Source organism: Euleptes europaea, chromosome 1 (assembly GCF_029931775.1).
Source record: "Euleptes europaea isolate rEulEur1 chromosome 1, rEulEur1.hap1, whole genome shotgun sequence".
Taxonomy (NCBI): domain Eukaryota; kingdom Metazoa; phylum Chordata; class Lepidosauria; order Squamata; family Sphaerodactylidae; genus Euleptes; species Euleptes europaea.
Window position 1 is genome coordinate 37,583,965 of NC_079312.1, and position 25,913 is coordinate 37,609,877.

At 44.2% G+C, this 25,913-nt stretch overlaps 1 protein-coding gene across 15 annotated transcripts in view; it reads right to left on the reverse strand.

The window, feature by feature from the left end:
- Window positions 1-25,913, reverse strand: part of MAGI1 (membrane associated guanylate kinase, WW and PDZ domain containing 1) — a 621,460-nt gene that overhangs the window by 74,316 nt on the left and 521,231 nt on the right. For all 15 annotated transcript variants that reach the window (XM_056867137.1, XM_056867145.1, XM_056867144.1 and 12 more), the window contains one exon: window positions 19,839-19,870. In XM_056867137.1, the coding sequence (XP_056723115.1) occupies window positions 19,839-19,870 (32 nt within the window). The remainder of the gene's footprint in view (window positions 1-19,838; window positions 19,871-25,913) is intronic.

Consider the following 25,913-nt stretch of genomic DNA (forward strand, 5'->3'; position numbering starts at 1 on the left):
CATTAAGAACTGGATGAAAACTTCACTGGGGGGATTACACTGGATGACTCGAGAGAACTATAGATTTTGGAAAGTGATTACTTAACTTACTTAAATTTACCTAGTGTAGTTGGTTATTAGTGAGCTTTATTTATTTATTTATCTTATTTATAGCCTTGTTTTTTCACTGAAACTCAAGGCGGATTACAGAGTACACAGAAAGGAAGAAAATTATGTAATCATACAGTATAGGCCAGGGCAGTGAGTGATTAATACAACGACACAAAACTGAACAATGAGAGCAACAATGGGCAAAAAAGCATGGTCGCTTTAGCCTCCTTTAATCCCTGTTTCAGCCAGGATTCAGCCAGGATCGAACGCACGTTCGGCGAAACGCATGCGTTCGATCCTGGCTGAATCCTGACTGAAACAGGGAATAAAGGAGGCTAAAGCGACCATGCGTTTTCACCCAATGTGCTCACACAGTATAAGATATACAATAAACAGTGCAAATGAACAATGCAATAGGACTAGGAATACAAAATTAAATACAAAATTCAGCAGTCGAGAAGCATGTTGGTTCAACAAACAGAAATTACGAAGGAAGGTTCACATGCTATATAAATTATATGGCACCACATAATAAAGACACTAATAACACGAACCAAAAATACATAGCACCAGAGTGCATTCGTGAGGTCCCCTATCTTCCATAAATTGACAGCTATGTAAGAGCCAGCGTTGTATAGTGGTTAGAGCAAGGATCTCCAATGTGGTGCCCATGGATGCCATGGCGCCCACCAACACCTTTTCTTGTGCCCGCCAAGTGTTTTTAGGAAGATGGTGGAGCCAGGTAGGGCTTTTGCCCACCAATGCCTCTGACTGACTGAGCCAGCGTAGTGTAGTAGTAAAGAGCGGTGGTTTGGAGCGGTGGAATCTGATCTGGAGAACCGGGTTGATTCCCCACTCCTCCACATGAGCGGGAGAGGCTAATCTGGTGAACTGGATTTGTTTCCCCACTCCTACACATGAAGCCAGCTGGGTGACCTTGGGCAAGTTACAGCTCTGTTAGAGCTCACTCAGCCCCACCTACCTCACAGGGTGTCTGTTGTGAGGAGGGGAAGGGAAGGTGATTGTAAGCTGGTTTGAGTCTCCCTTAAGTGGTAGAGAAAGTCGGCATATAAAAACCAAGGGGTTTAACGAATGGCCAATTTGACTCGCCTTTGTGCCTTAAAAGTAGCGAATTCCCGTGGTCAAAACGCATGACCATCCGAGGGCAGCGCATCGGACCCACCTTAGGCGCGATTTAAGCAGAAAAAAACCGGGTTAAGCAATCCCTGGTTTCTAGCGATCTTTTCGGTGCTAAACCGCTACTTTTTTTATTTCGCTACATTACTGGAACGCCGGCGTGCGTGTAATCACACGACTAGCCTGCTACTAACCTCCTTTTCTTCAATCTCCCAGCCCTGGCAAACAGCTGAGCTGCGGGTGAGCAAGGGCGGGGCAGGTGTGAGCCGCGCTGCTGGCTAGGAAGGGAAGTGACGTGCCGGGGAAGGAGAGCTCCTTTTATGGACTTCCGGGGGGAGGGCAGAGGGTGGAAGGGGCGGAGCTTCTCTGGCCTGAAGAGTAGCCAGGGAGGAAGCAGGCTGTGACCCAGGCTGGCTGAGCATAGAGCCACCTGGGTAGCCTCCAAGGGAGAGGAAAGCTCAGACTCTCCCTTGGACTGGTCTGAGGCTGAAGAGGCGCCTCAAGCCCCGACCCTCTCTAGGCCAGACAGACGCCCCCCCGGCCAGCCCTGTAGGGGGGTGCTTCACACCATCACGATGGTATACTGGAACCCTGGTGAAAAAAAGGGGAGAATCGGCCTTTGATTGGATAACCCCTCAGCCAATCCTTGGGCAATGACACGGCGGTCACTCCACTACTATCCCACATTATATGGGTGGCTCAAACGTACGGGGAGCCTCCAGCAGCTACTTGCTTCGGACTTATAGTGGGATGGACTAGCGCGTCATGCGTTTGACTATCCTGTCTCGGAATAAAATATTGTGAGATAAGTGAGGAGCGAATCAAGAACATTCTGCCCATGCGTTAATCCCCCAACTCTTCTTCTTCTTCCTATTGGAGATTTCATTGGCTGTGCAGATTTTTTTTTTAAAAAAATGTTGCTTTGGCAGCAGCTGCCATCACAGCACAAGGATTTACATGGAATTACTGAAGTGCAGCTGTGGCAATCATTTTGTGGCTGGCTCTACTTCCTGTGGCGGCCACTTTGCTGCACGCACCATGCCACGTCCGAATTCCAAATGGGCCCGCAGGCTCAAAAAGGTTGGGGACCTCTGGGTTAGAGTGTCAGATTTCAATCTGGCAGACCTAGGCTTCAGTCCACACTGTCCCAAATGTTTGCTGGGTGACCTTGGGTCAGTCACTCTCAGAATTACCTCACATGCTTGTGTGTGTGTGTGTAAAGTGCCTTCAAGTCGCAGCCAACTTAGGGCGAACCCTTTTTGGGGTTTTCATGGCAAGAGACTAACAGAGGTGGTTTGCCAGTGCCTTCCTCTGCACACCCTGGTATTCCTTGGTGGTCTCCCATCCAAATACTAACCGGGGCTGACCCTGCTAAGCTTCTGAGATCTGACGAGATCAGGCTAGCCTGGGCCAGCTTACAGTTAACAATAAAATGGAGGAGAAAGGTGGGATATAAATGAAGTAAATAAAGCAAAAAAAAAAATCACAAGGTATGAGAACACCCTGCTAATAGAGAATGTTATGTCATCCTCTGAACATCTGTTCTTACATAACTGTTTAAGTGCACCTCATACATTACAAGTAGTTATTTCCATTTAAGTAATACTCCCATTAAAAAAATAGATTTCAAACTCTCTGCTTAGGCAGTATCCGTTCCAAGCAATTTATCTGCCACGGATTCCTTATATATCTTCAGTAAAACTCATGAAGAGAACTCTAGGGGCTCTTCAAGGTCACAGTTTTCACTCACATGGGGTTAAACAATGATGCTTCCTCTTGCCAACAGAGCATACCATATATTCATTTATATGTACAGCCTACCCTTCCAATCACTGGTTCCTCAAGTTGGCTTGGCAAATGGATTTAAATACAAAGCAATTAAGTAAAAGTATTATACAGTGTTAGGCCAGGTCAAACTCAGTGGTTACAAAGGCCGAATACGACATAAATGTTACTTGGTTGGGCCAGGTCATGCCTTGCCAGCCCAGATCAAGAGTCGGGGGGGGGGGCTGCCTCGGCTGGCCGGATAAGAGCTCTCAAGGGGCTGGAACCGGCCCACAGGCCTTATGTTTGACACCCCTGTGGTGGGCTCAAGTTAAAAACAGTAAGTTCCATCCCATATTTCCATTTAGTTCAAAGGCCAGCAGAGAAGAAATGTTGCCAATTTCTTCCTCAGGAAAGGTATCTCACTGTCTGGGGCAGCAGTTGAAAGGCCCTTCCAGCGTGGTGCACTGGTTAAGAGCGGTGGTTTGGAGCAGTGGACTCTGATCTGGAGAACCGGGTTTGATTCCCCACTCCTACACATGAGTGGCGGAAGCTAATCTGATGAACCGGGTTGGTTTCCCCACTCCTCCAAACGAAGCCAGCTGGGTGACTTTGGGCTAGTCACAGCTCTCTTAGAGCACTCTCAGCCCCACATACCTCACAGGGTGTCTGCTGTAGGGAAGGAAAGGGAAGGTGATTGTAAGCTGGTTTGATTCTCCCTTAAGTGGTAGAGAAAGTCGGCATATAAAAATCAACTCTTCTTCTTCCATGATTCCCAGCCAAACTATCCTCTGTAAAAGATGGTTCTTGAATGAAGGCACCATGCTTGGATGTCAAGAGTCATGCAAGCTAGAACAGGTGGAGGAGGTCCTTAGGATATCGAGGATACGAGTTATCACCTTGAATTGAACTCAAAAACAAAGAGCAAACCAATTTTACTGAAGCAGTTCTTCATTTCGCCATGCCCCAGTAATGTCCTTGTAGCTGCATTTGGCACCAACAAGTTTCTGAACTGTCCTCAAGGGTAGCCCCATACAGAGAGTGCTACTGAAATCTGTGTGTGTGTGTGTTACGTGCCGTCAAGTCGCTTCCGACTCATGGCGACCCTGTGAATGAGAGTCCTCCAAAATGTCCTATCTTTGACAGCCTTGCTCAGATCTTACAAATTGAAGGCTGTGGCTTCCTTTATTTAGTCCTTCCATCTCTTGTTGGGTCTTCCTCTTTTCCTGCTGCCCTCAACTTTTCCTAGCATGACTGTCTTTTCCAGTGACACTTGACGTCTCATGACCCTCTTCTGGATGCACACCTTAATGTAGTGAGGGGTTTTGTGTGTGTCAGGGAAGCTGAGAGTAATACCGTAAGGGGTCTAGACTCTATCAAGAGACTAAACTCCTAGTAGAGTCACTCAAGACAGAATGGTCACAGCTGAGACACCAGTCGAAGATGCATCCACCCCCTTAAGGGATCGATGGCCACATCCGCAGAAGAGAACAGGCAGTTCCAATGGGGATGGGGGCAGAGGAATCCCTGAAGGTTAGCTACTGGGCAGCAGCAGTAGTGGAAGGTGACACTGGCGGAGGATCTTTCGTAGACAACGGCAGTGCCACTACGGCTAACCCTGGTTAGTACTGCGCAGAAGAAGGCTCTGGTAAGCCACTTCTGACCAACCTTTACCTTGAAAACCCTATGATGAGACTGAAATCTAATATCTAGGATAATATCTAGGAGGATAATATCTAGGCATGTGTGACTATGTCCAGGCTGTAGAACACTTCTAAATCCTCTCCTGAAGTTTCACACTGCTCAGGAAGATTATCAACAAACAGCCTATTTTGCAAAAGATACTTTCTTCCATCTTCATTTAGCCCAGAAAAGGGCTCCCTATCTTGACTTAGCCAATCTGCCCATGTTAGGGTTGCCAACCTCCAGGTACTAGCTGGAGAGCTCCAGCTATTACAACTGATTTCCAGCCGACAGAAATCAGTTCACCTGGTGAAAATGGCCGCTGTGACAATTGAACTCTATGGCATTGAGGTCCCTCCCCTCCCCAAACCCCGCCCTCCTCAGGCTCCGCCCCCAAAACCTCCCGCCGGTGGCAAAGAGGGACCTGGCAACCCTAGCCCATGTGGATCCATGCCACTGTAACTTCAAGGCTGGATTATTGTAATGCACTCTGCATAGGACTGAGCTTAAAGTCAGAAGCTCAAATTGACCCAGAACACCACCGCTTGGTTGCTATCAGGAGCTAGGTGTACCATTCACAACCACTCTGCAACCACTCCATTGTTACTGAGTTCAGATGTATTGGTCATTACTTTCAAGCCCATTCATGCCCTTGGACCCACATATCTGCAGAACTGCCTCTCCTACCATGCTCTGCTGCTGGAGCTTGGCTCATCTGAGCAAAACCTACTGAAGGTACCACCCTGCAAATGGCAACATTTGACAACAGCCCGTACACATGGATTCTCTGTTGTGGCTCCCACTTTTTGGAATGGCTGGCCTGAGGTGGCCAGGAAGGCCCAAACACTTCAGTTATTTCACAGAATGTGCAAGACAGAAATGTTCAGGAGATCATTTTTATAAGGGGATTAGAATTGTTGTAAAATGGAACAACTCAGGAGGACGCTTTTAGAAGGGAATAGGATTAGAGTCTGTTGTGATGTTTACCATGTGTATCACGTTGCTTTTACTGCATTATCTTCTGCCTTTGTAATCTACTTTCTGCATCTCATTATGTCATGCCTTAGATAGCTTTTTTTGTCTTCATTGTTTTCTACTTGTTTAATCCTAGTACTATTGCATTGTTTATTGGATGTCTTATGCCAGGGGTGCCGAATTCATTTGTTATGAGGGCTGGATATGACATAAATGACCCTTGCCTTGCCAGCCCAGATTAGGACTGAGGGAGGGGTGGCTGCCTCAGCTGGCTCGAGAGCCAGATAAGAGCTCTCAAGGGGCCAGATCCGGCCCATGGGCCGTATGTTTGACACCCCGTCTTGTGCTGTCTGAACTATGCTCGATACTTTGTAATCCACCCTGAGTCTCATTGAGAAAGGTAGGCTATAAACAAAGTCAATAAATAAATTAATAAATACACTGCCACCTGCTGGACTACCTAGGGTTTTGGGTTTTTGTATTTTTTATTATCTTCAGCTGATTCAGCTCCATTCACTCATTCAGTGTTTCCATGGAGTAAGATTTTCCTTAGTTCTCTCTTACTGGAGCCCTCTCAGAGATTTCTATTCTTTCTCTATACCATATAAAATGCCATGACTTTCAGCACCCCTTTGACCAATCCCACATTTCCATTCGGACATTGCACCAGTCTTTCATAACCAACAAATTAAAGAGCAAGCTTCTTATTCTTGTCTCTGTCATCCTTGTATAATTGCAAAGAGGGTAGATGCATTAGTCTCCTACAGCAAAATAAAACAAAAGTCCTGCAGCACCTTAAGGACTAACAACATTTATTTCAATATGAGCTTTCATGAGTCACAGCTCACTTCCTAAGATACGAGGAGGGAAATCAAACTGGAAATTCTATTTAAAGAGGCGGGGGGAATGAGACCCACCTCTCACACCCATCTCTCTGTCTTATCCTCTCTGCCCTCATTGTAATCTTCCCTTTAAATAGAATTCCCAGTTTGATTTCCCTCCGCGTATCTAAAGAAGTGAGCTATGACTCATGAAAGCTCATATTGATATAAATATTAGTCTTTAAGGTGCCACTGGAATTTAGTTTTACACTCCTTGTATGACTATGTTACCCTTCACTATGGAGCGGACACAAAACCTTGATTTTCACTCTTCTCTTTTTTCTTTCCCATATTCCACCTGTGACCATTGCCCTTTCTAGAGGGAGTCTAACGCTTCCTGTCTCTTAGTTAAAATAAACTATTTAGTGATACTGTTTTATAGTAAGATCTGATTGGTTATATGGCATTGTCATGCAGCCAATTCTGAGTAAAATCTGGAAGCGCTGCCCTGATGCTTCATCAGGTTATTTCCTAATACTGCATCTCGTTCTGAATAAGTGAGAGAGATATCAGCTGCTACATGCTCCCCAATTGGCTGCGAACACCTCCAACCAATCAAGGAAGAAGTAGTGACAATTTTAAACTGGCACAATAATCAGCCACCAGGAGAAGAACGGAGGTGAAGAAAGGATATATTGGACAACTTTGCTCTTGCCTGTAAGATCCCCTGGCTTCGAGGCTACAGTTGGAGGGCAAATATCTATGTTGGACCTCTCTTTTTTGAAGGGAAGGTGAGATGAAATATTTTAATAAATATATTTAATAAACAAACTACGATACAACAGCCTTACTGGCCAGTGCTTGGATAAACATTAGCAATTATTTTTACCAAAAACACAGCCACTGTGGTAGAAGCACATCAGCAAGCATTCTGAATTCAAGAGCTTGTGACCTAAGATTCAGATTTAAATAACTTTACATGTAGAAAAGTCCAACTCATGCATGAGTGGCTTGGTCTATATAAGCTGAAAAATGTGCCAAGGCAAGAGGGGAAAAAAGCAATTCCAAAATGGCAACACAGCCAAAGAGGAAATCTTTATGAGCTGAGCTGTATAGCTTTTCCTCACTATCGTCATATCTTTCACGATACCCTCTATATATCAAAAGGTTGATTTTATGTTTAATTTTACATAATTAACTTTTGAGGACAATGTGACCAACTATAACTGGATTACTCAGAACCTCACAATGAGTCCTAATTTAATAACTTATCAGTGAGTTATGCTAGATACTATTCACAAATGCAAATGAACAGGTCAAACCCCGCCTCATTTTTCTGTATCGGATGCTCCCTGCAAGCCCCTCAGAATCCGAAAAGGCAGCCGTTCCTTTTCTTTTTAAAGAAAGAGTTGTGTCGCTGTTTGCTGAGAAGAATGAGAACACCAAAGGCAGACTTTGCTCTGAAATTCTTCATTGCCTTCCCTTACAGCTCTTAACCCATCCAAGGCACCTCATTAAAATGATACAAACTCTCCACTGACTTAAATTTGAAATTACCTCTACCCTTCACACTGAAACCTAAATGACATGTGCTAGCTCTGATTGCTCAACTCCTGTGATAATTCACCACCACCCCTTGCTATGAAATACAGCTAATTCACACTTGGCTTTCAAACAAAAAATGAGAAAATGTGCTGAGAAAACCACCCTCAGACATAAATAACCCTCAGACATAAAGTACTTTAAACATAAAACATTATCACTGCCTTTTTGTGTGTGTGTGGGCATATTTGTGACACAGTAGTGATGGCACAGAATTTGGCCATCAAGGAGTATGCTGCATTTTAAGATGGTTTGGTCAGATGGCTGGTTTACAAGCTTTCCAGAGGAATTAAATTATGAAATTGCAAAATGAAAGATGAAGGTTTTCTCAAAGCACTGCAATAATCAGAGAATGGGAGGTTGCCCATTCCAAGTAGCTCAACAATCCTTTCTCTCTCTTGGAATAAAGGAAGAGAAATACTACCTACACACAACCACACACCCTCCGTGTTCCCTTTTAAAACTCTAGGACCGACCAGGTGTTGTTAGCCCAGGCGAGTGGAATGGAATGGTTAGATCAACTGTCTCTTCTCTCCTCAACAAAGCAAACAAAACAGGATGGAAAGAAATGTAGAAACTGGCTCCATTGCCTTTGCCCTGTCAGTCAAATAGAGTGGACCTGAATTTCTTTCGGACACTTTTCCTCTTGTTTTCTCTGTCTTTCCCTGGCAGAGGGGAAGAAGCAGAAAATAATCAGTGCTCCCGATTTTAAGAACTGAGGAAATCATAGAGTATTGAACTTCTCCTTTACCCTTGGTTGAGCTCTCTGTGATATTGGGAGGAGTGAAGGAGAAAGAGGGAAAGAGACTGGGAAAATCCAGCCAAATAGGACACATCTTTCCAAACAAGAGTTGTGTTCTGGAAGCAGCTGTCAGACTCTCTCACTCACACATTCTAACCAGGAGAGGACAGGGAGGTAAACAGCCAAATATGTGGATTCCAGGTTGTCAAGAAGCTGAGGTCCCTCAATTTCTTGGATTGCAGGATTTCTTTTGGTTCAGGCCTAGAGGCCTATGAATTCTGTGTTATTGGGATTTTAGACCAGCAAAATAAGTTTCCTTTTGAAAACTGCTTTTGTGGAGAGAACAAGATAGGCAGCCAGCTGCTTCTCGTTAAACCTTTCTCTCCCCTTTTTGGAATGCAAGACCGTGCATTGCCATAGTAACTAATCGGTCAGCCATCATGACAATGTCCAGGTGCAGGTAGTTCTGTAAGCTTCCTCACCTGAACACATCAATTAAAGAGTCAGCATTTCTGACCAAGCGATTAATCACCAGCTAATTGCTTTCGTTTTCTCAATTGGCTTCTATGAGCTCATCCCTTTGAGAAAGCGAATATAAGGACAGACCAGTCCTAAGCAAATCATGCACGCTTTGGGGTACAGCAGAAGAGCTGTGCTGGCGGCATCAGAACCCATTTGATTTTGACCCTTGAGGGGGAAACTCTGGTCAAGCTGACCTGCTTGGAGAAACCTTTGGACAATCTTTTGAAACTCTTGAATGCTGGAAGCATCTTTGGAAGTTGGTAACTATAAAACCTGATGCAAGAAACCTTTGCCAATCCTTTTGAATCAAGAAGGCTTTTGAATGTATTAGTTAGCTATGCTAAATAGTTTATTATTTTATTGCCTATCACTTCATGAAACCCTTTTTCTTTCCTGTAAACCAGCATAAACCTTATAAATAAATTGTTAGCCTTAAATGGATTGTGTCTTTTGATTTTGGGATTCCAAGCCTAAATTCTAAGTGCCTTGTGTGAGTGTAAAAACCACCTACCAAAAACCTGAGACAGTTTTGGGAAGTGTGCACAGTCCTGGCTAGGTCTCCGCCTGGCAGGAAAAGTGTTACACTGAATTTGGAGCTTGGCTGGAGGTACCCTGGACTCCTTGCCTGGAGGCTCACCCTTTGGACCCCAGGGTTGGTGGCAGCTATCCATTAAACTTGGGGTGAAAGCCTGGAGTTTAATGTTTTGTCCCTTTTGGGAAACTTTTGACTAAACCAAAGCAGCCCAACTGGTGGAGGCTGGTTGAAGCTCTTTGACACAGGTCTGTTTCACATAGTCACCTGTAGGCAATTCTTCCTCCCCACAAGTGCCTGGTTATTTTTTTCACTCAGAGCCAGCTTGGTGTAGTGGTTAAGAGTGGTGGTTTGGAGTGGTGGGCTCTAGAGAACCAGGTTTGATTCCTCCCTCCACATGAGCGGCGAACGTTAATCTGGTGAACCGGGTTGGTTTCCCCACTCCTCCACATGAAGCCAGCTGAGTGATCTTGGGCTAGTCACAGCTCTTAGAGCTCTCTCAGCCCCACCTACCTCACAGGGTGTCTGTTGTGGGGAGGGGAAGGGAAGGTGATTGTAAGTCGGTTTGATTCTTCCTTAAGTGGTAGAGAAAGTCAGCATATAAAAACCAACTCTTCTTCTTCTTTATTCAGAACTTTAACATATCAGTAAAGCTACATTGTCACTTCCCTCCCAGGGGGTTGCTAAAAAGTCCTCAGCCTAATTCCAAATCAATTTGGCTAAGAACCTTTCAGCCATCTCTTGTACCTTACCTAATTTGGCAATATGAATTCACTACTTTACTGTCCATGTGATGAAGTATTCTAATAAGGCTAGTTACACCCTGATGGCCTGATCCATACAATCATGACACAGACAGTTCCAAGTCTGTCTTATTCAAAATCTGGCCCCAGCATCCCCACACAAACCATTCAGTGAGCTACCTCTGAAATGTGAGGAAGTTTCAAAAGCAAGTTCAGCAACACCACAACAAATGTGAAGAGGGGGACGAGAAGTGTGAGAATTACTCTTGTGAATACAAACTCCTGAAGATATCTAAAGAAGCTCTCTGGAGTACATCCTGAGGCCTGCTTCATAATGGACTAACAGCAGGCTTCATATGGTAGAGTTCCTCCCTCCATCCGGTTGGGTGTTCCGAACTAACACTCAACTGTGCGGATGCCCCATTTGCATAATTATTTTGCATTTGATAAAAAGTGAGGGGGATTTATATGAACAAGGTTTTGGCATGATCAAGCATTTGTGCCTCTATCAACCAGTTTACAACTGATATTACGATGAATTAAAAAAACCACTGTTGCTACATGACACCATTTACCACCTCTGTAGGTATGAACCAAAGGTTTTAGTCTTCAATATGCCACAGGATACATCTCTTTGCTAAAAAAAAGGAAATAAAAATAGCAGTACAGAACCTAATTTTCAGTGGGTTCACCAGGTGGCACTGAAGCAGTATATAAAGACCTGATTCTGGGTGGGAGAGAGTAACTAACCATGTGGATCTAAATGCCAGCCACCTTGGACTAGGGAAGATGATCAGTTAGGAAGGATCCACACATGTGTCAGCAGTCCCTGATGTTACAGTGGCACCATGGGACAAACCCATAAAAAGGCAGATTTTAGGCTGAAGATATAATATCTAAAGCATACCAAACATATTATTCTGGGAAGAGACTTACTCTTGAACACATGAAGCTTCCTTATACTGAATTAGACCCTTGGTCCATTGAAGTCAGTATTGTCTACTCAGACTGGCAGTGGCTCTCCAGGGTCTCAAGTAGAGGTCTTTCACATCACCTACTTGCCTAGTCCCTTTAACTGGAAATGCCGGGGATTGAACCTAGGACCTTCTGCATGCCTAGCAGATGCTCTACCACTGAGCCCCTCCCCTCTTCAGCTGATTCATCTATCCATCCATTCACTCATTCAGTGTTTCCATGGAGTAAGTAAAATGTTCTTCTGGGAAGAGTCAGGAGTGAAATTTTCCAGGTATAATATATGTAAGGATATGATTCTTTTGGATGAAAATCTAGATGTCTTAGTAATGCTTTATATATGATCCTTCTAACATAAGAGAAAACTAATGACAGAACAGGTATTCTTCTATATTCCCCCTACACACACACACACACACACACACACACACTACAGCCAATGGTACACTGTGACAATGAAGCGATGCTCTGGGTATGAAGACATGAAATCATTCTAGATATTGCTAGGCATGTTAATGGTTCAATTTGAAAGAAGGAGTTTCTTTTATGGTTCCTTGGTGTTCAGGATGAAATTGCAGTGATTCCCCCCCCCCTCAACCAAAATAAATATGTTTGACAGTAAAATTAATGTTAACATTGATACCAGTTTTTGTGTATAAATGGTGTATAGTATGAATAGTGTAGAATTAGATATGATAGAAATACCAGAAAGTGATGTAAAAAAGCTATAAAAAGGAAATTATATGGGAAAACTAGCAAAGAAAATAGGAGGGACGAAAACACAACAAATATGTATGAAAACTAAAATACCTGGAAAATTGCATATTTATACATGCTTATTGTCCAAGGTTAACTTCAACATAGCTCAGAAAGAAGTAAAGCTGCTATTAAAACCTGAAGATTCCTTCTGTATTCAAAATCTAGCCTGTTTACACAGCACAAACAGAAGCTTCATTAAAATGGAATTAAGACTATACAGAAAACTGTATTACCAATTACATAAAAGAGACAGTATCTATTACCCATGCACTACCCTCAACAGACTATTTTCTTGAAAACCAGCAAATTTCAATTTCATACCACAACAATAGAAACTATATTTAGAGAAAGAGAAAATTAAGGGTGGTTAGGAAATCATAAGCATGTTGTTGACTCTTCAAAGAGTGCTACTTACAGATATATGTAATCCAGAATACACATTTAAGTCTGTAAATGTGGTACAATTAGCCTATTTTACTGATGATGATAACAATGCTATTTCCCATTTTTATGGTATTCTGGGAAAGAGCTAAAGATGGGGGGGGGGAATTGCTGAGCGACAGACTTCAGCCTTTAGCTTTCTACACTGCACATTTGTTTAATGAATTTATGGCGTCATTGTCTTATACTACCTATATTTCATAAAGGAGAATTGCTTCATTTCTAATGATAGCTACAGTTACAGTCTGAAGAAGAGATTTCGAAATGGGCTACTAGCCGGCAGACCTGTCACTGTTGTGGTTCTGTGTTATAGTATTTACACTTTTGTTTTTGCTCATTATATGTAGACTGCAATAGGTGTTTCACAATTTCTTTGTACTTATGTTACTACTATTTTGTATAATATTGTAATACCTACAAGTTGTCAGATAAACACCTTTCAACCTCTGTTGCTAGGGTTGCCAACCTCCAGGTACTAGCTGGAGATCTCCTGCTATTACAACTGATCTCCAGCCGATAGAGATCAGTTCACCTGGAGAAAAATGGCCGCTTTGGCAACTGGACTCTATGGCATTGAAGTCCCCTCCTTCCCCAAACCCCGCCCTCCTCAGGCTCCGTCCCAAAAACCTCCCGCTCATGATGGACCTGGAAACCCTATCTGTTGCTCAGCAATTTTTTTCTGTCTATCATAGGTTTCTCCCCCTTCTTTTTTTTAAAGTGATAATGTTGACCTTTTAAAGTGATAAAGGTTACCTCTGTACCAAACTGGAAATGCTTGCAGTTTGGGGCCTTAAGGAAGTGCATTACATAATTGATATTAATAAAGCAGCTACTTTACATCAGGTATACAAAAACATACATTTTCTGCCCGCTACAACTCTTTTTTTCCCCAAACCTTGCCTTCTTATTTCATCTATGGCTCTATCTTACCCACACACATCTACTAATAATATGGCCACCATGGTATAGTCTCCAATTGTAAGGTGAAATGTTTCTGTCAGTACAATCCAAACAACTCCTTCCTGGGAGTAAACCCCATTGAGCAGATCTGAATAGGATGCTGAGTAGACCTGTTTAGGATTGCTCCCTGTGTGTATAGAAATAGAGTGAGTTTCCCCAAAGGATCCCTGTCTATGAAGGTTGAGCAGCCTGGTGCTAGGGGCAGCATTCCACCCCATGGCTTACAAGTATCCCCATGAGTAACATTTTGCCTTCAGTATCAGAAAGGAGTGGTATCTATTTAGGTTTATGCCAGAAAATAAAGCAGCAGCATCCACACATCCTCTAGAAGAAGGATGCAATGGTACAGGAACTTCAGTATATCCAAAATTATGGAAGCCAGAGGTACTGGCTGATACAGATAGAAAAGGGCCATTTCATTTTGATGATCTACAGATGTATAGCACACAGTGCTGCAGAAATATTAAACAATTGTATAGGAGTTTTAGTCCAGTTTTATGTACTTTAGCACACATTCCTGTGGGGGGGGGGATGAAGCGCCGGTGACCCTGCACCAGTGTAAGTGCCCATTTATCCTGGGATAAGGGGCACTTACACCAGAATGGCAGGAATTCACGTTGGTCCCAGGACACCACACCGCTGCGTGGCGCTCGGGCGCCATCGTGGCCTCCCACCAGCATTTCTCCACGCCAGTGTCCTGGAGGGCGATCCTGGGATGGAGCTGCCTTTAGGCAACTTCCTAACCCCATTTGGGCTGGGAACGCCCCCTTTGCCCTTACGGCGAGTTACACAACCTTTTTAGGATCCAACCTAGTGGGTATGGAGTAAGGGCAGCTTTCTGGCCTCGGGGGGGGGGGGGCTGAATCCTGCTTTGGAGGCAGCACTGCTTCCAGCCACTGCCTACCCCAACCCCCAGGAATGGGCTGCATTTGAGATTTTTGACTCAAGGAAATAGATGCAGGTGCCAGCTACAGGCGCTACTGCTTTTCTTAGATCCAGCCTGAAACAATAAAATGGGCCCATTCAACTTATTAGGCTAAAGAAGCATTTCCCTAATGTTCTGATGGATTGGGAACACGCCGTCATCTAGTAAAGAACAGCCTCGCCGAGCACCTCATAGTGGCAAGAGGGCAGACGAGGGCTGGGTCACCCTATTAGCTGTTCAAGTACATTCATTCAGACTGATAATGAAATTCAAACCAAGGCCACCTTCAACATAATAAATGTAGTGAGGATTAAGGAATTCCAAAGGGAGACTAGAGTGAGTTTAAAGAAGGAAGGAGTGGCAAAGTTTCCACAGGAAAACCGCCTTCTTCGTTCCAATGGCTTCTCTAGGTACTGAAAATGAATTTTTAAAAAATTAAAAATTAAATTAAAGATTATCCGCCCATGGCTCACTCAGTTGCTTTCCTTAGAATCTGTTCCCTCTCTCTTCCGTTCTATGCTGGAATCTCTGCAAAGGAGTATTGGCATTCAGATTCACAGCAGCTGGGAGCTTAGGACAGCAGTAGCGGTGTTCTCTTTCCCATCCATTCAGTTCTATAGGGAGCAAAAACAGTTGGGTCTTTGTGGGATGGCCTGCCACCACTATTTTGAATCAGAATAGCCGGGAATTTAACCTATAGACACAGATTTTTACAAAAGGTTATCGACGTGAATAAACAGACCCCCCTCCTTTCATCTCAAATATATAAGTTACTAAACTAGATTTAATAGCGTAAGTTAAAAAAAGTGAGATGGGCAGCCCATTCCTGGTTTGTGTGTGTGTGTGTGTGTGTGTGTGTGTGTATGGAAACACAGTAGCTGGGAGTGGCACAGCCGCACTGCCTCCTCAAAGGTGCAAAAAGACCTGAAAACCCCCCACAGCACTTAACGGGGCTACGCCAGCTATTTTCATGGTGTAGCAATGCCACAGCGATGATCATAGAATCACAGAGTTGGGAGAGGCCATCTAGTCCAACCCCCTGCTTAATGTAGGAGAAGGGGTGTTCCCAGGGCGAAAAGGAGTCACAACAGGGATGTGACTCAGCACATGGGCCAGTTTATATTAATTGTTCTCCTTTTCTCCAATTTCTCCTCACAACAACCCTCTGAGGTAGGTTAGGCTGAGGGTGTGTAACTGTGTAAGTCACTCACCAAGCTTCTGTGGGAGAGTGGAAGTTTGAATCTGGGTCTCCTAGATCCTAGTGCAACAGTCTAACCTGTGCACCATGCAGAGTGGCCATTCCCCTACCACCTGCTCTGCACATTATCCTTGCAATATGCATGCCACTTAATGAGTATGCATCCTCCCGGTTCAAAGACAATTCTAAATAGGCTTTTTATAGTGGGAGAGTTCTTAACATGGCTAGAATTGACTTGAACAATGTGAGCACTGCTTCGCACCAGCAGCATGGAAACACACGCACATGGTTTGGTGTACTGGCAGCAACCATTCTGCTCCGTACAACCTACTGGTAACATACAAATTGGGCCCTCCAGCCCTATCCCGTAGTTGTTACCTTGCATTGTTTGGCTGGCATTTTATCATGTGGAAGAGGAGTAAACTTGGAAAATCAAAATGGCCCTGGAACAAGCCATGTTGAGGGGTCTCTGTGGCAGCAATGGCGGAGGAGGAGGAGGAGGAGGAGGAAGAAGAGTTGGTTTTTATATGCTGACTTTCTCTATCACTTAAGGAAGAATCAAACCAGCTTACAATCACCTTCCCTTCCCCTCAACAAACACCCTGTGAGGTAGGTGGGGCTGAGAGAGCTCTAAGAGAACTGTGACTCACCCAAGGTCACCCAGCTGGCTTCATGTGTAGGAGAGGGGAAACCAACCCGGTTCACCAGATTATCACCTGCCTCTCATGTGGAGGAGTGGGGAATCAAACCCGGTTCTCCAGATTAGAGTCCACTGCTCCATACCACTGCTCTTCCACACTACACCACACTGGCTCTCAGTGCTGAAGGGGCTACTCACTTCAGCAGCACCAGCAATGGGCATCAGCTCACCCATTGCTTCCGCCCACAATTGATGACACCAATTATCATTGTCACTGATGGATCTGAGCCAAGTGGTCCTACTATCACAGTTGCTGGGCTAGGGACTGCTTGCAGTTGGCCACCTAGGGTCGCCAACCTCCAGGTGGCTTCTGGAGATCCCCTGCTATTACAACTGATCTCCAGGTGACAGAGATCAGTACCCCTGGAGAAAAATGGCCCCTCATCACACTGCACCCATCCCTATGGCCACCAGTGGCCTCTTAGGGTAGTAGCCTACTGGGAAATTTCCCTGTTAGTTAAATGGCCAGTTTGCCCTGATGTCTTTTTAAGCTATTTTGTAATTGATGTATTTGATGCATTTCTGAAGGTATTTTGAAGTTGAACTTGCTGTCCTTGAATTAAAGTCTGACAACAGAAAACATTAAGATCAGGAGAGGCCTGCGAGTGTGCCTAGTTTGGGTTTTTTTGGTTTTTTTTAATGCCACAAGGTTGCCTGTGCACCGTTCACAGAATGGCAGCTAATCTATTATTGATCAATAAATAATTAGTGTTTTAAGGGAACTCTTGGAGAAAAACTGAAAGGGGGAAAGGAAGAAAGAAATGCAACCACATGACTGTGTAAGTTGGCTCTGGGGACCTCCAAAGGCTGATGCTCGGGATTTCTGATGTCTGTGTCATTTCACTAGACTGTCAATATGTGGGCTTCGATGAATAGCCACCCTCGCCGAAAATATTTCATGCCATTTTCAAGAACTGAACTTGGGGGGAATTCCCATTCAGAATGGTGGCAGAAGTTCGCAGGATGCTTACTCAATCCCACTTACAACCTCCTCCCAAATTTAGCAAGCACAGAACCTTTATTTCTGTCACCCAATTAAAAATACAAAAGTGTAGTCTACATCACATTTTCGTCTTCGGTTCTAATAAGAGATATGTTCTGGGTTGCCAAAGTCCTCTCCATCTTACTAGAGAACAGGACGATACCCTCTATATCTAATGCAACAGCTGCTGTATAACAAAAATAAGACACTGTATGGTGGGATGTGGTTAACAAGTGTACTATTCAACGTATTTTTTTAAAAGGGTAAAATTAGGTTTTCTGGGGATTTCCCCTCTTCTAGTAGAAGACAGAATATTTTTTTGAAGGAGACAAAGAAGAGGAGGGAAGGGAAAGACTTCCAGCAATGTAGCATCCATGGGGCTTAAACTGAAGAAGCAGTCTCCAGATATCAACTCAATTCTGCTGAAGGAAAAAGGTGAAAAAGGGGGTGAAGGGAGGAGGAATCTCTAGTGACACCTGTTTGTAAACAGGCTCTTTGTTCACTAGAGAAGGATTATCTCTAAATGGATTTAGGTCCCACGCACGAGACTTTAAAGCTTCTAACCGGAGCACCATTCACTGGAGAGAGGCATTCACGGCAACTCCAAATTCATGGGGGACGCTGTCTCTAACTTGATTGCGGAGGGAGAAGACTGCCTTTCCCCCAGTAAACCCTGCGAAGCTTTTCATCAGATGCGATTTAATTAGCAGACTGGGGAACAGAGAGGAGAAAAGACTGAAAAATCATTTTGCCCCTCTGACTGGAAGCAAACGGCTCTTCCATTCCTGGCACACACACCTTTTTTTCTTCTTCCAGTAACCAAACAGGATTGTGTGCCCCTTCGACGCTTGCTTCCATTTGAACCAAAGGATGAATTCTTCCCTGACTGTGACACAGACGTAAACCCCATACGGGCTGACATTTGTGGGATTCGAGGCTGAGCGTGAACGGTGATCTCCGCCCTCGCCAACGATAATGCGAACTGACAATGGTAGAGGCCCGAGGTCATGTGACTTTAATCAGCACGGCCCTAAGCCAGCAGAAACACATTAATTATTTCAGCACTTTCCTTTTGGACAAGCAGAGAAACTTGTATCAGAAGCAGGAGGAGAATTCAGTCCATCTTTCCCTTTGGACCGGGTCAGAGAAAGGTAGGGGCCCTACAAATCTCCAGCTCCCGTATGGACCGTCAGGGAAGTTTGCGGCGTCTTATGCTACTGCAACAACCTCGTTCTTACCTTCTGAAAACTGGCTGGAAACGAGCTCCCCTATTGCCTCCCCCCTTTTTTTTCTTCAAACAAATGGGGAAAAAACTTTTACCCTCTAGACAGTTAACTCCCTATAAAACAGACTGCTCTCCCCCTTTCCCACTCGCAGCTCGATAATTTGGGTTTTTTCCCCCCAGGGTGGTTAAATCCTCTGTTTTAATTATACTTCTAGCAATAATCTCCAAGCTATTAGCTCACATGTCAACCAGGTAACCACTCCCACAAGGAAACAATATTCACAATGACAAGGAAATACCAAACCCCCCTCCCCTTCTCCTCTAAAAAGCGGATGGGGGGGGGGAAACCCACACCTGCAGCATAATGCTGCTAAACCCACGCAAAAACAACAAAGGATGCCCTCCACAGCAAAGAAACTGTCTGGCACTTCCAATGCTCAGGAAGCCAAATGCTGGAAAGTAGAACGACGATACATTCAGATTGTGGCAGGGTTCCTCCCCCCACCCCGGTTAAGGAACAGGCTTAGGGATTTATTTATTTTGTATTATTTTCCCCCACACAAACCATGCACAAAAAAACCTCAAAAAAAATCACAACATAAGCCGCCGATAGCAAGCATGATCTGAAAAGGAGGAGCCCCTCCCCCTCCCCATCATTCAACAAAGAAACAATGGCATTTTCAGGGGTACGTTAAGTGCCAGGGAAGCGCAGCCCCTCCGAAGGAGCGACGTAGATGCTGCCCCGCTGAATCCCATCCCAGCCCCTTCCCCCTCCAAGCTTTTTCTCCACCACCCCCCAATCCAAATTCTGCACTGCATTCTTCCCCGGCTCTCATCCTTCGGCACCAGCCGTGCAAAGCAATTAGAGCTGCAATGGACTGATCCCCAGCAACTTTCAAACTGAATGGTCTGGGGTGGGGTCTGAGAGGCAGGGAAGAAGAAGCTCTCCGGCATGCACCGAAAGCTTCCCCACATGATATTTTTTAATTTAGATTTCTAGCAGCCGCCCACCCACGCCCCAGACAAAAATAACCAAACAGGTATAGTAGCTGGAAAAGTACTTACCGACTTTGGACTCTTCTTTGGGGCTGGAAGTCCTGAAAAATGGCAACAAGGGGGAAAAAAAGAATTATTAGCACGTAAGTCATTACCTTCCTTAAAAGAAAAGAAAAAATCCTTGGTGTATCATCCGAACGTAGCCATCTGCAGAGTTATGTCAGATTTTGCTCTAGCATCGGAGTTGCCAGTCTGTTCATATCGAATCAAAGCACAGGGTTGGGGGGGGGGTAGAGTTGGAGAGAGGAGGGGAAAGAGAGAAAGGGAGAGAGAGAGAGTGTGTGTGTGTGTGTGTGGGGAGGAGATCTATCTGCATTAGCTATGCTGACTTGTGCTGCGGCAGCCTGGAGGCTGGAGAAAGAAATTCACAGACCTCAGCGGCCTGGGAAATTGAACACTTGGACAGAATCTCAAGCGCTCCCCTGGATTAAGAGAGTCTTAGCGTACAATTAAGCCAAGGATATTACCTTTTGACGCGACTGGCTTGTCAAACGTATCAGACCAATCGGAACAGTGGTGGGAAGAGATGGAGGGAGAGACAGAGAGGGAGAGAGATGGGCAGACTGACAGACCTCTGTTTGAAGAGACAGGTTTTTATATACAAGATTCGAAACGAGATGCTCAGCCAAGCGAAGCAAAAATGGAAGAACAAAAGGTGCATAAGGTTTTTATATACTCCTTTTTTTAAAAAATGGAAATAAACCCAAACTTTGGTGTCAAGTCCACGCTGTGCGATATTATATGAGGAGACCACCATTGGATAATTCGACAGAGTGCTGCACAACATTTAAGAATTTGTTGGTCTTTTCACAGATGCCAGGGGGATGCAGAGAAGTGAATGACTAGCTCAGAAGGGGGGGGTGGAGTTTTTCCCAGAAATTAATAGTGAGGAAAATGCAAATGAGACATCATCACTTTTAAGGGTCTGGAGGGAAAGCCTCCAGGAAATTTTGCCTTTTGGAGACCAGCCCTGGGAGAGCTGCCGCATATCATCAGCTCTCTGGCTGTGGCAAACCAGAGGAAGAGAATTTCCTCACCACCATTTTTCCCAGAATAAAGTCCCATCAGTAAAGAAGCTCAAGCTTATGGGAAGCAATTAATAATAAAGGCAAACTATGCCCTAAGCCAAAGGGGAGGGGGTAACAAAGATATTGATTCAGAAATTGGAGGGAAAGGGGCAGTGGAACAAATTGCCAAAGGGATGCTACAAGAAATATATGTGTATTAAAGTGCAAAGGAATACAACCACGTGGAATCTGCTTCTATTTTTTTTTTAATTGAAGCACTTAAGCAACATTAAGCTCTCTTTTCCTTTTAACACATTTTCTGTGCAATAAGGTGAAAAAACACACATTCCTAACCAATGCTACACTGAGGGGGAACAAGTCATATTAATGAGGGGGAAACAACAGGTATACGAGGGTCTGTGACAAGGAGGCAAGACTCCATACTGACTCATTGCTACCTGACAGATCACCAGGGCCCATATGGCCAAGGCTGCTGACGTTCTTGTACAAGTCAAGAAGTCCAAAGTATAAAGAGAGAACGCACCGCAAGCAGTGACTAACGCCGAATTAAAATGTCTTCTACACTCTGGTGCAGCTGTTCGGCCCACTGTATTGTTACATTTTTTACATGTTCTATGCCACTGTTGGTCAGTCACTGAGACATTTGTCATTTGCCCTAAATAGTCGTGTTACTGTTTCAGACACATGATACACGTGGCAAATCTAGCATTGTCTAACAGCAACCTAGCAACGCTTCCTATTTGCCGTCAGCCAGCACATTCATTCTTTTGACTGGAGTCTGCATTACGGCTGCCTCAAGTTTTAATTTAGAAAGCAATCTAAGTGGGCCTTCAACGTGGCAACTGTAAGAGGAGGAAACGTGGAGAATCTCAAAGTACAAGAGAAACAGAACAGGGACCCACGATTGCTGCACAACAGCAAAAAGCCAATGCACACACACAAATAAACAATTATTGTGGGTTCGGTCATTTACATGAGACTGTTTGCTGCAATACCAACAAGCACACATAAGTACTTTTGAGCTACGACTGACAGTTATATAGCAAAACATGAAAAACTGTTCAGATTAAATAAATAAAATGAGAGATGCCGTTTTGCCGGCAGTGACTGGACGACTGTAGCACACTAAATAGAGCTACCATTCACTAGGAAAACCACCCTTTGATTGTTCCTTCCATACTCCAGCTTTAAAAGAATAAAACAAGACACAAATAACACATGCTAATAACAGGAAGCATCTGCACAGTATTTTAGGGGAGGGGCTGTGGCTCAGTGGTAGAACATCTACTTGACATGCAGAAGGTTCCAGGTTCAAACCCCAGCATCTCCAGTTAAAGGGACTAGGCAAGTAGGTGATGTGAAAGACCTCAGCCTGAGACCCTAGAGAGCTGCTGCCGGTCTGAGTAGACAATACTGACTCTGATTGACCAATTCTGATTCAGTATAAGGCAGCTTCATGTGTTCATGTGAATCATTACAACAGCACAGTTAAGACTTGTGCTACCCCCATATGTATGACAGATGAGTGGCTAAGGCTGACTCACAATGGTATACCAAAGGACACTGACAGAATTCACAGCTGGAAGTAAGATCTCTGCCATATATGTACCCCCACACATGTGCAGCTATTCTATGTCACCATCTCTATACAGAATGATGGAAATGAGTGACTCACTCCCTAGTTGTGGCCCCGCTGCCTTAGAAGGTGCAATTCCACTCTAGCACTCACTTCTGGATGCCCAAGACACCAACCCTGGCGGGGAGTACCCTCAAGACCCCTGAAATGTGGGTCTTCTCAGCTGTGGCTCCAGTCTTGCCCTTTCTCATCTCTATGGTTCCATAAGAACCACTGTCATAACCTCACCCCCTCCAACCGCACATCTCTGCATCCATCTGGTCAGATGGTTAGGGTCTGTGCAGTTTTTCCACCTACAACGGCCCACACTGGCTGGTGGCTGTAATGTTTGCCATCATTTTACAAAATTGCAAAGAGGCTTGGTGTGGAAATTATGTGACACCATGGTTTAATTAAACGAAACGATAATTAGTGTGACCATGTGAACATGAGCCAATCCACTAACCAAGATTAGTTGTGTCAAGCCAGGATCTAAAGCCATGTTTTGGTTTATTAACCACAGTTACTTAATTATGGTTCAGTGTGGCATGAACCTTAATGCTGACACCATCGTAGCTGCAAGACATTCTGGGATACCAGTTGGGTCACCACTGGGACAAAGAGTGAAGGTGATTAAGCTGGCATTTTTCAAGGAAAACCAGGATTGGGATGATTGTCTGCAGCCAAATCCTGTTTTCACAAACTAACCATAGCTAAAATAAACCAAAGTTTTGTGTTAAGTCTGAACTAAGACAGAACTGTGCTTTAAGAATTAACTATTGGGACGAGCATTAGTTTTTTTAATACACAAAAATCTCAAAAGGGGGGAAACTTTGTAATTGCACAAAATGCAGTATCAGCTTTCCACAATTGTATTCTCCTGCTTCAATGCAAATAGAGTAAAACCTGAAGCACCATGTGACTGCAGAACATCAACAGAGTGGAATTGAAGGGATCTGTTCATCCCTATAATAAACACATTGAACTGTTGGCTATTCGTAGAGCAGCCTGAAGCGATGTGGGAAATGATCCAGGTCTTCAAGACTCTTGTTTGCTTGCACAGGCTAATGTAGTGGGGAGCAACATGTTTATGTGGCCACCTCCAAGCTGACCTGCAATTTGGGTTACCACAACCTAGCTCAATTGGGAACCCTGTTCACATGTTCCAGTGAAAGCCTGTGCACCCTGCAGACACATGTTTACATTCGTTTGTAAGAAAGAGGCCACACACATTCACTTTACAAATGAAACCAGGGACCAGTACCTGGATGAATGTGCAGTTTCCACCGTATGTGCAACTGTAGATGTGTTGCTGTACAGGGACTGTATATACTGTATATACAGTAAGCACGTATATACGGTGTCCATCTTTTAAATCAATTGGGTTGTTTTATGGTTTTATATATTTTACTGTTTTATTGTTATATTGGAAATTTCAATGTTGTAACCTGCCCTGAGCCCGACCTGGTCAGGGGAGGGCAGGCTAGAAATATGAAAATAAAAATAAGTAAGTAAGTGGGAAACAGGGCTAGGGTGGTTGTGCCTCAAATGTGAACCCACTCAATAAAAAAACCACTGCAATTCCATTTCCCAACTGTACAAAAGGAGAATATTTGTGACTTAGAGCAGTAGTTCCCAACCCTGGGGTACGTGTACCCTAGGGTTGCCAGCTCGATTGGGAAATACCTGGAGATTTTTGGGGCGGAGCCTGAGGAGGGCAGGGTTTGGGGAGGGACTTCAATGCCAAACAATCTAATTGCCAAAGCGGCCATTTTCTCCAGGTAAACTGATCTCTATCGGCTGGAGATCAGCTGTAATAGCAGGAGATCTCCAGCTAGTACCTGGAGGTTGGCAACCCTAATGTACCCCCTGGGGTACAAACCAGGACATTTAGGGGAACGTGGAAAAAAAATGAATAATGGCAGGAAAAGGCATTTTAAATAACTGCAGCTATATTAATTACAAACATTTTAATAATATGAGGGGTACAATTTATTGAAATGGGCTGCAAAGGGGTACGCAAGTGGGGGGGGGGAAGGTTGGCTACCACTGACTTAGAGGGTGAACCTGATTTAAATATGCTTTAAATTAGTGCATTCTTTGCAAACTGTAGAATTTTCAGATCACATCCAGCACGCATGGCCTCGGCTTCAGCAAAACCTCTGAAATGTTCACGGCCTCTGTGTCACGTACGTTTGCATGCATGCACACTCACAGAATAATCTTCACAATGGGATGTTCCCAAATGAATTAATAAAATGAAAGATGCAAGAGGAAGCATTTTGCATTTTTATAATGAAATCAGGGATTAATTTATGGCACTAGGGTTATTAAATGTTAAAATGTAATAAACAAGAATAAACCTTCCCCCTCAATGTCTGTCATTAATTCCAGCTGCTATCATCCAGAAAGGATTGAATATAGCCAAGAACATGGTGGAAAACAGAGACAAGCTACTGCTTGGCAAGGCTTCGAAGGCCCGTGAATCTTGTATAGGTTCTTCTCTGTGCCAGAGCCTGCTGCAGAGCAGGCAATAATTTGACTTTTTACCAAAAGAAACAAATGCACACAATTCTTATAGAATACATACATACAGCACTGGTGGCTTACATTCGGACAAAGGTACAACCCACAATGAATGCCCAGGAAAATACTTCCTTATGGACATTTGCCCGTTTGCTAGTTTTAAAAATCAGAGCGTATTTACTAGTTCCCAGCTGTCAAGGGCCAAGCCAGGAAACAAATGTGCCGCAATCTGCATTATGAATTTTCATCCAAAGGACACAGAGCAGTAGCAAATATCTACCACCCGTCAAATGGAAACCACAGGTGAAGATTTTTTTCCTGCACTTTTGAAAACAGCAATGAAGACTGGAAATGTTCACGTGGTCATTCTATGTCTAATTTATCATGTCTTTCTGAGAGTAAAGGTCTCCATCTTTCATCTATGTTGTCTGAATCCAGGTATCCATGGAACACACCCATCAAGAGTGGGATAGCATTTAGCCAAACCCATGAAGGAAAGGAATACCAACAGGAGGAGGAGGAGGAGGAGAGTTGGTTTTTATATGCTGTCTTTCTCTACCACTTAAGGGAGAATCAAACTGGCTTATAATCACCTTCCCTCCCCCTTCGCACAACAGACACCCTGTGAGGTAGGTGGGGCTAAGAGAATGTGATTAGCCCAATGTCAACCAGCTGGCTGCATGTGTAGGATTGGGGAAACCAACCCGGTTCACCAGATTAGCCTCCACCGCTCATGTGGAGGAGTGGGAAATCAAACCCGGTTCTCCAGATAAGAGTCCACCGCTCCAAACCACCGCTGGCTTAACCATTACACCATGCTGGCTTAGAAAGCATAAGCCTCAAGCATACAGGGGTGTCGAACTCAATAGTTATAAGGGCTGGATATAACATAAATGTCCCTTGGTCAGGCAGTGC